The following is a 12527-nucleotide window of genomic DNA, read 5'->3' on the forward strand; positions in this document are numbered from 1 at the left end:
AACCATGAGTCATGATAAAATAATCACTGTCTTCTTTTTACCCATTGTGTTTTGGGGACACTTTGTTACCCAGAAGTGATAACTAGAAAAATGACTTTCATAGATATATATTTTTTAAAAACTCAGGATTGAATGAAGGCTTAAGATTTAAAAATTGCATTAGGTTATTATGTCTTTTGGGCTTCTTCGATGGTTCAGATGGTAAAGAATCTGCCTGCAGTGCAGGAGAGCTGGGTTTGATCCCTGGGTTGGGAAGACCCCCTGGAGGAGGGCATGGCAGCCCACTCCAGTGTGCTTGCCTAGAAAATCCCCATGGACGGGAGCCTGGTGGGCTACAGTCCATGGGGCTGCAAAGAGTCAGACATGACGGAGAGATTAGGAACAGCACAGATTATATCTTCTGGTTTCTTTTAAACTAGAATGATCCCTCTTCTTTAGTTTTTTTAAACATGATATTTTTTGGGAAAACTCCAGGACATTTGTTTTATAAAATATACCAGATTTTGGACTTGTGAGATTGCTTTTCCATGATTAAATTCATGGTTAAAATGTACTGTCAATGGATTTCTCTGGTGGTCCAGTGGCTGCGACTCCATGCTTCCAATGTAGGGAGTGTGGGTTCAATCTGTCGCTGGGGATCTGGATCCTACATGCTGCAACTAAGAGTTTGCATGCTGAAACTAGGGATCCCACACGCCACAATGAAGATCGAGGATCCCACATGCCACAATTAAGATGTGTCACAGCCAAATAAATAAATAAAAATAAATATTAAAAAAAATCACAGCTGGGACAAACTCTGGGGGATACAAAGAGACTAAAAAAATCCAACTGCCCCCTTAAAAAAATGTACTGTCAAAAAGATAAAAAAGTATCTTTTAAAGTTCTTTCACTTTTAGAAAAAATGTGGTAAAAAACATGAAATCTACCCTCTTAGCAAATTTTTTAATGTACAGTATAGTACGTACACATGGTTGTATGGTAGATGTCTAGAACTTTTCATCTTGCAGAGCTAGACCTCTATACCCACTGAAGAGCAACTCTCCATCTTCTCCCGCTAGCCCATTCTACTTTGTTTCTATGAGTCTGACTACTTTAGACACCTCAAGAAATGGATTTAGGCAGTGTTTGTCCTTTTGTGACTGGCTTATTTCACTTAGCACATAATGTCCTCAAGTTTCATTCATGTGGTAGCCTATGACAGGATTTTCTTCCTTTTTAAGGCTGGATAATATTCCACTGTGCATATATACCATATTTTCTTTATTCATTCATCTGTCAAAGGACATTTCTTGTCTACTGCAAATAATGCTGCAGTGAACATAGGATGGCCAATATCTCTTTAAGATCTCATTTTCAATTCTTTTGGACAAATATCCAAAAGTAAGATTGCTGGATCATATGTGTGCTAAGTCGTTCCAGTCATGTCTGACTCTTTGTGACCCTATGGACTGTAGCCCACCAGGCTCCTCTGTCTGTGGAATTCTCCAGGCAAGAAATACTGGAGCGAGTTGCCATGCCCTTCTCCAGACTGGACCATATGGTAGTCCTACATGTGGCAGTCCTATTTTTAATTTTTAAAGGAAACTCCATTCTGTTTTCCATAGTGGCTGTAACATTTCACATTCTCTCCTTAGAGGTTGCACCACTTTGCGCCACTATGATGTATGAGAGTATCTGTTTTCCCACAGCCTTGTTAACAGAATATTTTATCAGTCTTTTGAATTTCTGACAATATGGCGAATAACAAATGGTATCTCAGTATCTTTAACCTTGGATTTTTCTTCCTGTGCATGAAACTGACCATCTTTTCATAAAGTTCAGTCCAGTCGCTCAGTCCTGTCTGACTCTTTGTGACACCAGGGGCTGCAGCATGCCAGGCTGCAACACCAACTGTTCATCACCCTGTCCATCACCAACTCCCAGAGTCCACCCAAACCCATGTCCATTGAATTGGTGATGCCATCCAACCATCTCACCCTCCAGCATCCCCTTCTCCTCCTGCCCTCAATCTTTCCCAGCATCAGGGTCTTTTCCAATGAGTCAGCTCTTTGCATCAGGTGGCCAAAGTACTGGAGTTTCAGCTTCAACATCAGTCCTTCCAATGAACACCCAGGACTGATCTCCTTTAGAATGGACTGGTTGGATCTCCTTGCAGTCCAAGGGACTCTCAAAGAGTCTTCTCCAACACCACAGTTCAAAAGCATCAATTCTTCGGTGCTCAGCTTTCTTTATAGTCCAACTCTCACATCCATACATGACTACTGGAAAAACCATGGCTTTGACTAGATGGACCTTTGTTGGCTTTTTAATATGCTGTCTAGGTTGGTCATTACTTTTCTTCCAAGGAGTAAGCATCTTTTTATTTCATGGCTGCAGTCACCATCTGCAGTGATTTTGGAGCCCCAAAAAATAAAGTCTGACAATGTTTCCACTGTTTCTCCATCTATTTGCCATGAAGTGATGGGACTGGATGCCATGATCTTAGTTTTCTGAATGTTGAGCTTTAAGTCAACTTTTTCACTCTTCTCTTTCACTTTCATCAAGAGACTCTTTAGTTCTTCTCCCTCTCTGCCATAAGGGTGGTATCATCTGCATATCTGAGGTTATTGATATTTCTCCCAGCAATCTTGATTCCAGCTTGTGCTTCATCCAGCCCAGGGTTTCTCATGATGTACTCTGCATAAAAGTTAAATAAGCACGGTGACAATATACAGCTTTGACATACTTCTTGATTTGGAATCAGTCTGTTGTTGCATGTCCAGTTCTAACTGTTGCTTCCTGACCTGCATACAGAGTTCTCAAGAGGCAGGTCAGGTGGTCTGGTAGTCCCATCTCTTTCAGAATTTTCCAGTTTATTGTGATCCACACAGTCAAAGGCTTTGGCATAGTCAATAAAGCAGAAGTAGATGTTTTTCTGGAACTTTCTTGCTTTTTCGATGATCCAGCGGATGTTGGCAATTTGATCTGTGGTTCCTCTGCCTCTTCTAAAACCAGCTTGAACATCTGGAAGTTCACGGTTTATGTATTGTTGAAGCCTGGCTTGGAGAATTTTGAGCATTAGTTTGCTAGCATGTGAGATACGTGCAATTGTGTGGTAGTTTGAGCATTATATATGACCCCATGGACTGTATATAATTCTCCAGGCCAAAATACTGGAGTGGGTAGCCTTTCCCTTCTCCAGGGGATCTTCCCAACCCAGGGATCGAACTCAGGTCTCCCAAGTTGCAGGCAGATTCTTTACCAGCTGATCCACAAGGGAAGCCCTTTCATAAAGTTAATGACTTTCAAAAGGATATCCCTGAATAGCATGTTGGGAGAAATGAAAGCACAGTAATGCAAACTCTTGAGTCAAATGAATTCTGTGAGTAGGTATTTCCAAGGCACCTAGGTTTTTCTTCAGATTCAAAGACAGTATATATATATATATATATGCATGTATGTTAATCCACTGTCATTTATCGAGTCTACTATGCAACAAAATTTTGCAATGTATAGATTAAAAAATAGAATAAAACATGATGCTTTCTATTAAGGAATGCACAAACTATTGGATGAGAAAGATAACTGATTATAGAATTGAGGGCAAGTTATGTTACGGTTATGCCGTGTTCTATGAGAACACAGAAGAGAAACTGGAGAGTTGGGGGAAGTCTTCTGTAAAAAGACGATTTTCTGGAAGGTATGCCAGCCTGAGGTAGAGGCACTTGAAGGCAGAGAATGAGATAACAGGTCCTGTTTAGAGAACTACAAATTCTTTTGTATGTGTGGAGTGAAAGGTGGATAGATGAGATTTTTGAAAAAACAAACCATAAAGGTGTGTAGGAGCCAGGCTTAATTTTTTCCAAGTTAAAGATTTTTTGTTTGTTTATCCTATAAGTTATGTGAAACTATGGAAGGATTAAACAAAGAATAACATAATATTCATTTCTTTAATATCTAATTTCTTAAAAATATCTGTTTCAATGAGTTGAGAATTTACAATATTTCTGTTTTTCTTAACTATAGAATCAAAAAGATTTGATCATGCTTTCTTGGACTATTCTTAATTTCACAGTGGCAAGTAATTATATAATACCAGTTAGTCATGAAGAACACTGATAGAAAAATCGGGCTAATATGGAAAGTAGGAAACAAATGAAATAAAGTGTCTTTTGGCTTTGCAAATTTAACAGTCTAAATTTAACAGAACAAAAATTGTTTTAAATGTTGATGTTATATGTAACATCAACAAGATTTACTGTTTTAAGACAAAAAATACATAGTTTATTATTCATAGTTCTTTAAAAGTACATTTGACATTTTTCCTTAGCTATAACTACTTATTATAGCTTTTTTCAAAAGCACTTATTTTTTGTTTTTCACTCAAAAAATGGGTTGCTTTTTCTAGATAATGGCCAGAAATTTTAAGCTATTCACACATTTTCCTCGTACCAGGTAACTGAGTCATATGAAGAGGTGACATGCGTCACGTTAAGGCCAGTTTACCCAGGAGTGCAGAAGCAGTGTGTTGCAGTGGTGGAAGCACCGAACCCAGAGTCGGGAAGGCTGAGGTTCTCTTCAGAAAAACACAGGCGTGATCTTGAGTCTAAAACTGGGTGATCAAGCAGAGGAATTTTGTGGTTCTTTCCAGCTTTAATTATCAATTGTTCCATGTCAGGCTAATTCATCATCACTTGTAAAAACCTGCCAAACATTTAGGGTCCCGTAAAAATTTCCTGGATCCTGAATTTCTTTCTCTTGAAAGCAGAGAATCTGCTAGAATATAGTTTTATTAAAACCAAGCTTATTATTACTCACATTTGGATATGCCCCTAAGTCAAGTGATGCCCCTAAAACATAGCTATTCTTGCGTTTAGTTAGTCATTTAGAAAACATTTAGTGACCTCTTACTAGATTTAAAACATTACTCCAGATACCATGGGAAGCACAAAAATGAAACACACAGAGTTCATTCTGCAAGAATGTCCCCTCATATAGAAGAAAAGGTGCTATATATACACACGGATAACTGTGCAGCAAGGCAGGTGTTAGGTGACACGTGGGACAGATAGGGAACAATTGGAACTGAGTAAATACTAATTCTTCCCCTGATATATCACTAAATAAATAATTACATTTTATAGCCTTCACTGTTAGTGTTACATAATTCTTTCTTCTTGTTTTTAACGTATCATTTTCTGTGTGTGTGCTGGTTTTAAGAGTATACATGTTCAATGTAGACCTCTAAAAATTAGGCAAATGAGCGAAAATCATCTTTAATCTTATGATCTAGGGCAACCATTGTTAACATTCTGCTGAATTCATTCTAGTTTATTTGCACGCTCACATCTAGTTTTCTAATAACTTAATTTTTTTCATTAAATATAAGTATTTTCTATATCATTAAAAATTATTATACAATGTATTTTTTAATGGCCGAATGTATTCCACTCTGGGGGGAACAAAATTTGCTCTTGTAGTACCCATACCCCATTGTTGGACATTAAATTTCATTCATTCACATATGAAATACTTCTTATCAAGGTCTGGAGTATCACTGAAGCTCATAATTACTATCTTTCAAATCTGCTATAATTAAAATTTTTTCTTTACTGTAGTTAGTAACTACTCGATTCCATCAGATTTTCTCATTCTCATTCAGTCCTTAAAAAGTGTCATGTGCTAAATTACTAGCATGCCTACTTGTACCTGGACCTTTCATTTTCTTTTCTTTTTTAAAAAACTATTTTGTATTGGGGTATAGCCAGTTAACAAAGTTGTGATAGTTTCAGGTGAGTAGCAAAGGGCCTCAGCCATACATGTACATGTATCCCTTCTCCCCCAAACTCCCCTCCCATCCAGGCTGCCACATAACACTGAGCAGAGTTCCCTGTGTTATACAGTAAGGACCTTTCTTAATTTTAACAGAGACTTTATCCAGACATTTTATTTTGGGATGGAGAATTCATGGGAAACAGGCCATGGGAAACACTCCTCACTCTGTTCTGCAAGGCAGACCTCACTAACTAACGAGAGTAGTCTCTCCTTGGCGAAGACGTGGGCTGAGTCTAGAAGTGCGCTTCTTAACCACAAGTCTCTAGGGAACTATAGTTGCTTCCAAAAATTGGAGTTTGCGTGCCAGATGAAGTTAATTTGGATTCCTTGAATATATTTTGGTATCTAGCAAGGTCTGTCATTTATTTTGAATCCCAGGATTTATCTGAAAGTAATTGTCTACTGAAGGTTTTCTGAATCAGAGAAGAACGTTTTGGGAAGTTTTTTCTCCCGTTTATTCCCTGTGAATCTCCTCAGCAAGACAAACAAATTTGCCAAAGGTAATAACCTTTATCAATAGATAAAGGCCTGAAAAGTAGCAAATTTTGCTAAACATTTGAAGGGTTTGTTCAGTTCAGTTCAGTCGCTCAGTCGTGTCCAACTCTCTGCGACCCCATGAATCGCAGCACTCAAGGCCTCCCTGTCCATCACCAACTCCCGGAGTTTACTCAAACTCATGTCCATCGAGTCGGTGATGTCATCCAGCCATCTCATCCTCTGTCGTCCCCTTCTCCTCCTGCCCCCAATCCCTCCCAGCATCACGGTCTTTTCCAATGAGTCAGCTCTTCACATGAGACGGCCAAAGTACTGGAGTTTCAGCTTCAGCATCAGTCCTTCCAATGAAGGATTGGGTAGGACTGATCTCCTTTAGGATGGACTGGTTGGATCTCCTTGCAGTCCAAGGGACTCTCAAGAGTCTTCTGCAACACCACAGTTCAAAAGCATCAATTCTTCGGTGCTCAGCTTTCTTTATAGTCCAACTCTCACATCCATACATGACCACTGGAAAAACCATAGCCTTGACTAGACAGACCTTTGTTGGCAAAATAATGTCTCTGCTTTTTAATATGCTATCTACGTTGGTCATAACTTTCCTTCCAAGGAGTAAGCGTCTTTTAATTTCATGGCTGCAGTCACCATCCGCAGTGATTTTGGAGCCCCTCAAAATAAAGTCTGACACTGCTTCCACTGTTTCCCCAGTTAGTTTAGTTCAAATTAGTATCCAAGATTAACATAAGCTTTACTATGAGATTTTTTTCAGTTAAGAAAATAATACGTTTTTTAATTAGTAAAAATTAAATATTTGTAACTATATTGGACATGACCAATGCAAAGAAATAGAGGAAACAATAAAATGGGAAAGACTCGAGATCTCTTCAAGGAAATTGGAGATACCAAGGGAACATTTCATTCAAAGATGGGCTCAATAAAGGACAGAAATGGCAAAGACCTAACAGAAGTAGAAGATATTAAGAAGTGGCAAGAATACACAGAACTGTATGAAAAAGGTCTTAATGACCCAGATAACCACCATGGTGTGGTCACTCACCTACAGCCAGACATCCTGGAGGGTGAAGCCTAGTAGGCCTTAGGAAATCTTACTATGAACAAAACTAGTGGAGGTGATGGAATTCCAGCTGAACTATTTAAAAATCCTAAAAATTGATGCTGTTAAAGTACTCCTGTCAATATGCTAGCAAATTTGGAAAACTCAGCAGTGGCCACAGGACCAGAAAAGGTCAGTTTTCATTTCAATCCCAAAGGAAATGCCAGAGAATGTTCAAACTACTGTATAATTGTGCTAATTTCACATGGTAGCAAGGTAATGCTCAATATCCTTCAAGTTAAGCTTCAACAGTATATGAACCGATAACTTCCAGATGTATAAGCTGGATTTAGAAAAGGCAGAGGAGCCAGAAATCAAATGGCCAACATTGGTTGGATCATAGTAAAACCAAGGGAATTAAAAAAAAAATCTACTTCTGCCTCATTGACTAAAGCCTTTGACTTTGTGGATCACAACAAACTGGAAAATTATTAAAGAGATGGGAATACCAGACCACCTTACCTGCCTCCTCAGAAACCTGTATTCAGGTCCAGAAGCAACAGCTAGAACTGGACATGGAATAACGGACTGGTTCCAAATTGGGAAAGGAGTACATCAAAGCTGTATCTTATCACTCTGCTTATTTACAGAGTACATCATTTACCTTATTTACATCACGTAAAATGTTGGGCTGGATGAAGCACAAGCTGGAATGAAGATTGCTAGGAGAAATATCAGCAACCTCACATTTGCAGATGATACCACCCTGATGGCAGAAAAGCAAAGAGGAACTAAAGAGCCTCTTGGTGAGGGCGAAAGAGGAGAGTGAAAAACCTGGCTTAAAGCTCAACATTCACAAAATGAAGATCATGGCATCTGGTCCCATCACTTCATGGCGAATTGATGGGAAAACAGTGGAAACTGACAGATTTTATTTTCCTATACTCCAAAATCACTGTGGACAGTGATTGAAGCCATGAAATTAAAAGACACTTCTCCTTGGAAGAAAAGCTATGAGAAATCTAGACAATATATTAAAAAGTGGAGACATCACTTTGCTGACAAAGGTCCATATAGTCAAAGCTATGGTTTTTCCAGTAGTCACGTGTGGATGTAAGAGTTGGGCTATAAGGAAGGCTGAGTACTGGAGAACTGATGCTTTCGAACTGTGGTACTGGAGAAGATTCTTGAGAATCCCTTGGATGGCATGGAGATCAAACCAGTCAATCCTCAAGGAAATCAACCCTGAATATTCATTGGAAGGACTGATACTGAAGCTCTAATACTTTGACCACCTGATGTGAATAGCTGACTCACTGGAAAAGACCCTGATGCTGGGAAAGATTGAGGGCAGGAGGAGAAGGGGACGACAGAGGATGAGATGGCTGGATGGCATCACCAACTCAATGGACATGAGTTTGAGCAAACTCTGGGAGATAGTGAAAGATAGGAAAACCTGGCATGCTGCAGTTCATGGGGTCACAAAGAGTCAGCCACAACTTAGCAACTGAACAACAACAACAACTGGTCATGAATGATCTAGTTTTGAATTTCTTCTATGTTAAATACAACTAATTTGGTTTAGAAAGTTCTGAAATTACAATACTACTATGAATTTCTTAAGCGCCAAAGCAACTGTTGTTTAAAAAAATCAAATAAATGATTACCTGTTCACAGTCCTATTGCTTTTTGTTGAAAGGAAGTAGAAAACATTAGAATTTTACAGATTATAGATTAAGGAGTCTTAAAATTATGGTGATAATGTTACCATATTAAGAATATTTTAACTGAGTTTTCAGTTCACAATCAGGCATTGGTTTAACTCTTTTCATTGAATTGAGGAAAAAAATGAAGGAAACCATATGAGATGATTCCAAAGAGACTTCCATTTGTAAAGAAGATAGAAGAACCAGGTTATTTCTGATAAATAAATCAGAATTATTTATATTTTGGCAGTAGGATGGTTAATAAACTTCCAAAAGGCCAAATGTCATATTAATTCAGACTATAGTGATTTTTTGATATATGTGCTAATTTTGCCCAAAGATGAGTTATTTACTTACTTCTATCTCATTTTCTAGGAGCTGAGAAATAGATAGCTATTGAATACTAGTAGACAATGAAAAACATCTGCAATTTTGATTGCAAAACCTGTAAAATTAAGGTCAAGAGAGGGGTCTTAGAATTTCTTCCCATTTGGAGAATTACATTTTAAAAAAAATCTTGAATATTGCTGACATTAGGGACAAATTTACTATAAATAAATACAGCTTTACATTTTGTATCAGTGATTTTCAGAAGGGAAATAAAAATCCCTTCTTTTCCTTATACACCTTACTTCAATTAGTTATTTCTCATGAACTCTATAACACTTGCCTCAAACAGAAATAAATACAAATGGTTCCTTTGGGAGCTGGTATTAACTGGCACCTTGATATTAAGAAGTAAAGGAGAAAGAACAGGCTGCTCTGCCCTGTCCTGAGACAGAGCAAAACAAGATCTAACGTGACTGTTCCAGCAGTGACCATATTTGCTTATCTAATTTCTCTCCCATTTCACTTCTACATTTTCTTTAAGTAAGGAAAAAATAGAGGTATAGTCACCTAAATGAAAAACTGGTCCCATTAGGAACAGAAGAGTTTTATAGGTGAAAATTCTATTCTGCATAAAAGCAAGAATATCTGAATTTTGATGACTTTCCATTGCAGAGAAGGGTTTGCTAGAGCACTTCCTTGGTTCCTCTGTGAGTTCCTCATCTCATTACTACTTGGAGAATTAGTTTGCCCCCATTACTAAATATGGTTCCATTTAGTTATTAATTACTGTTTTGTAACTGAAACTTCATATTGATTTGGCTGATAACCACCAAAACCCTGCCTGTTTGTCATCTGTTTTGTCATTTTTCATTATTTATATGGAGAAAAGCTCAAAGTACTTACTGGGTTGAGGACCACAGTGAAGAAAAGTTCACCTCCCTGGATACTCTTGTCCAGCTCTTTAGGACCTCCTGGATATTCTTTATAGAAAATCGTGTGAGTGAAAAGCCCACAGGTTTGTCTTGGGAGAACCTGAAGGAAGACCGAACAAGTAAGGAAAAAGTTCCCTTCAACCAATTAATATGCTGACTTAGCTTCTTCCCTCGTGGAAGATAAAGTTGGTGTCATTATTCAACTCTTTACTGTGGTGGTTTAGTTGCCAAGTCATGTCCAACTCTTGCGACCCCATGGACTATATAGCCTGCCAGGCTCCTTTGTCTGTGGGATTTCCCAGGCAAGAATACCGAAATGGGTTGCCATTCCTTCTCCAGGGGATCTTCCCAACCCAGGGATCAAACCTGAGTCTCCTGCATTGCAGGCGGATTCTTTATCTCTGAGATACTTCATCCCCCAAATCCTTCATAATCTGGAAAGTGGGGATGACATCACTATAGGAGGAATACTGAAGACAGTGGAAGAAATATGTAAAAACTAAAACAGACTTTGAATTATTTTAGCCACTTATCTATTTTAAATCTCCAAGTCATTACTTCTGTTATGAAACCTAGTATGTTCCAGCATCTTATGAAATAAAACAAAAAAAGTAAAAATGAAATTTAAAAAGTATTGGATTTGCCTGTGCTATACATTGTAATTTTAGGCAAAAAATTTAAGGATAATACTTCTATCAAATTCTACACATGCATTATAAAATGAAGTCAATTAGTAACTTAATATGATTCTTAGGAAATAACATTTTAAATTAGAACAAATATTTGAGACACAAGTCATAGTTTCTGCTCTACTCTGAAAGGACCACTGTAGGTTGTAGTAACTGCCACAAATTCTAAGTCTGAAGACTGACAGTTCCAAAAGAAAGAAAGAGATTATGCATTTGGTTAGCAATTTTTGTAATGCATCACAAACAAAATGATGAAAAGGTCACTTAGTAAAAGGTATTCTTTTTATCTTTTGTATATAGAAGCCATTATTTACTTCAATTACACATATTTGTGATAAGGGTTTTTTTTTTTTTTTTCCAAATTCTTACAGCTTTCCTGGTAAAATGGCAATATAATTTTAAAAGGGTGAGCAAAAACTGTGCAAGGTGGTACAATCTTTAGCTAAATTTTATGTAATGACTTCTTTATGATCTGCATTTGTCATTATTCACTTGAAGTGGTAGAAAATAAATGAATATATTTAGGAGAGATACAAGTTTTACGGAATTTTAAATAGACAGGTCTTCAGCTTATTGTCCTAAGCAATCAATCTTCAGTTTTTTCTGTTTTGATTCTTAAAGCACAGTTGGTTCAGTTGTTGTCAAAATATTACTGTACAGGGCTCCCCATGCTTTGCAGTTCCCTAGAAATATACTTGGCGGGGGGTGGGGGACTCTTTTCTTTCATTTGAATGTGTATTATTATAAATTTCAATCTAGTCCTTGAAAGTTTTCTTAGAAAACATGATTCTCAGCTCAATCACTATATTATATATTGCTGTGTAAATCAAAACTGAACATATCCTATTTATTTTGGTAAACTGGTTAAAGTTATATCCTTAGAAGCTATTTTATCTTGATGAGATCATTCAGAGAACTTCAGTTTAATTGCAGAGTATTAGTTCTGATGATGTTTATGTTTAAAAGCATTATATATTCTCATAATGTTATACACAAAATCAACAACAAAAAAGAACTAAGTGCAAAAATGTTCTAACCGAATCAAATATATTCCTTAATAACTCATGGAAATATAATTTCCTGGAAATAGCAGTTATTTATTTCACAAATACTGATTCAAAATTCTATGCAAGTCCAGGTGGGAGAACACAGTGGTATATCCTTTCTATTCAAGAAGGATTTAAAGTGTATGGGAGGTAGAGAGAATTATCCCAAAGCTAAATAATGAAATGCCTACATGTAATTAAATGCCAGGTTAGTTTTACATTTTAAATATGCATGATTCTGAATCACTTTTAGGATTTAGCTTTAATATCTTGCTTGAAAAACTGTGGTAACATAAAGAGCCAACTTTGGGACTTGATTATCTAGCTGATTCTATGCAATAGATAGAGAAGTGAAAAGATATTTGAGCCTCATTTATTTCTCAAATTATTTGTATTTGAACAGAGGGAAGAGGAAGTGTTAGGCTTTACCCTGCAACTGTGGGGAGGATCACACTTGCTGA

The 12527-nt window shown here is 37.3% G+C and overlaps 1 protein-coding gene across 4 annotated transcripts in view; it reads right to left on the reverse strand.

Annotated features, from left to right (window-relative positions):
* Nucleotides 1-12527, reverse strand: part of LOC122673501 (bifunctional heparan sulfate N-deacetylase/N-sulfotransferase 3) — a 180147-nt gene that overhangs the window by 64040 nt on the left and 103580 nt on the right. For all 4 annotated transcript variants that reach the window (XM_043871348.1, XM_043871349.1, XM_043871350.1 and 1 more), the window contains exon 6: nt 10303-10431. In XM_043871348.1, the coding sequence (XP_043727283.1) occupies nt 10303-10431 (129 nt within the window). The remainder of the gene's footprint in view (nt 1-10302; nt 10432-12527) is intronic.

This window comes from Cervus elaphus, chromosome 17 (genome assembly GCF_910594005.1).
Source record: "Cervus elaphus chromosome 17, mCerEla1.1, whole genome shotgun sequence".
NCBI lineage: Eukaryota > Metazoa > Chordata > Mammalia > Artiodactyla > Cervidae > Cervus > Cervus elaphus.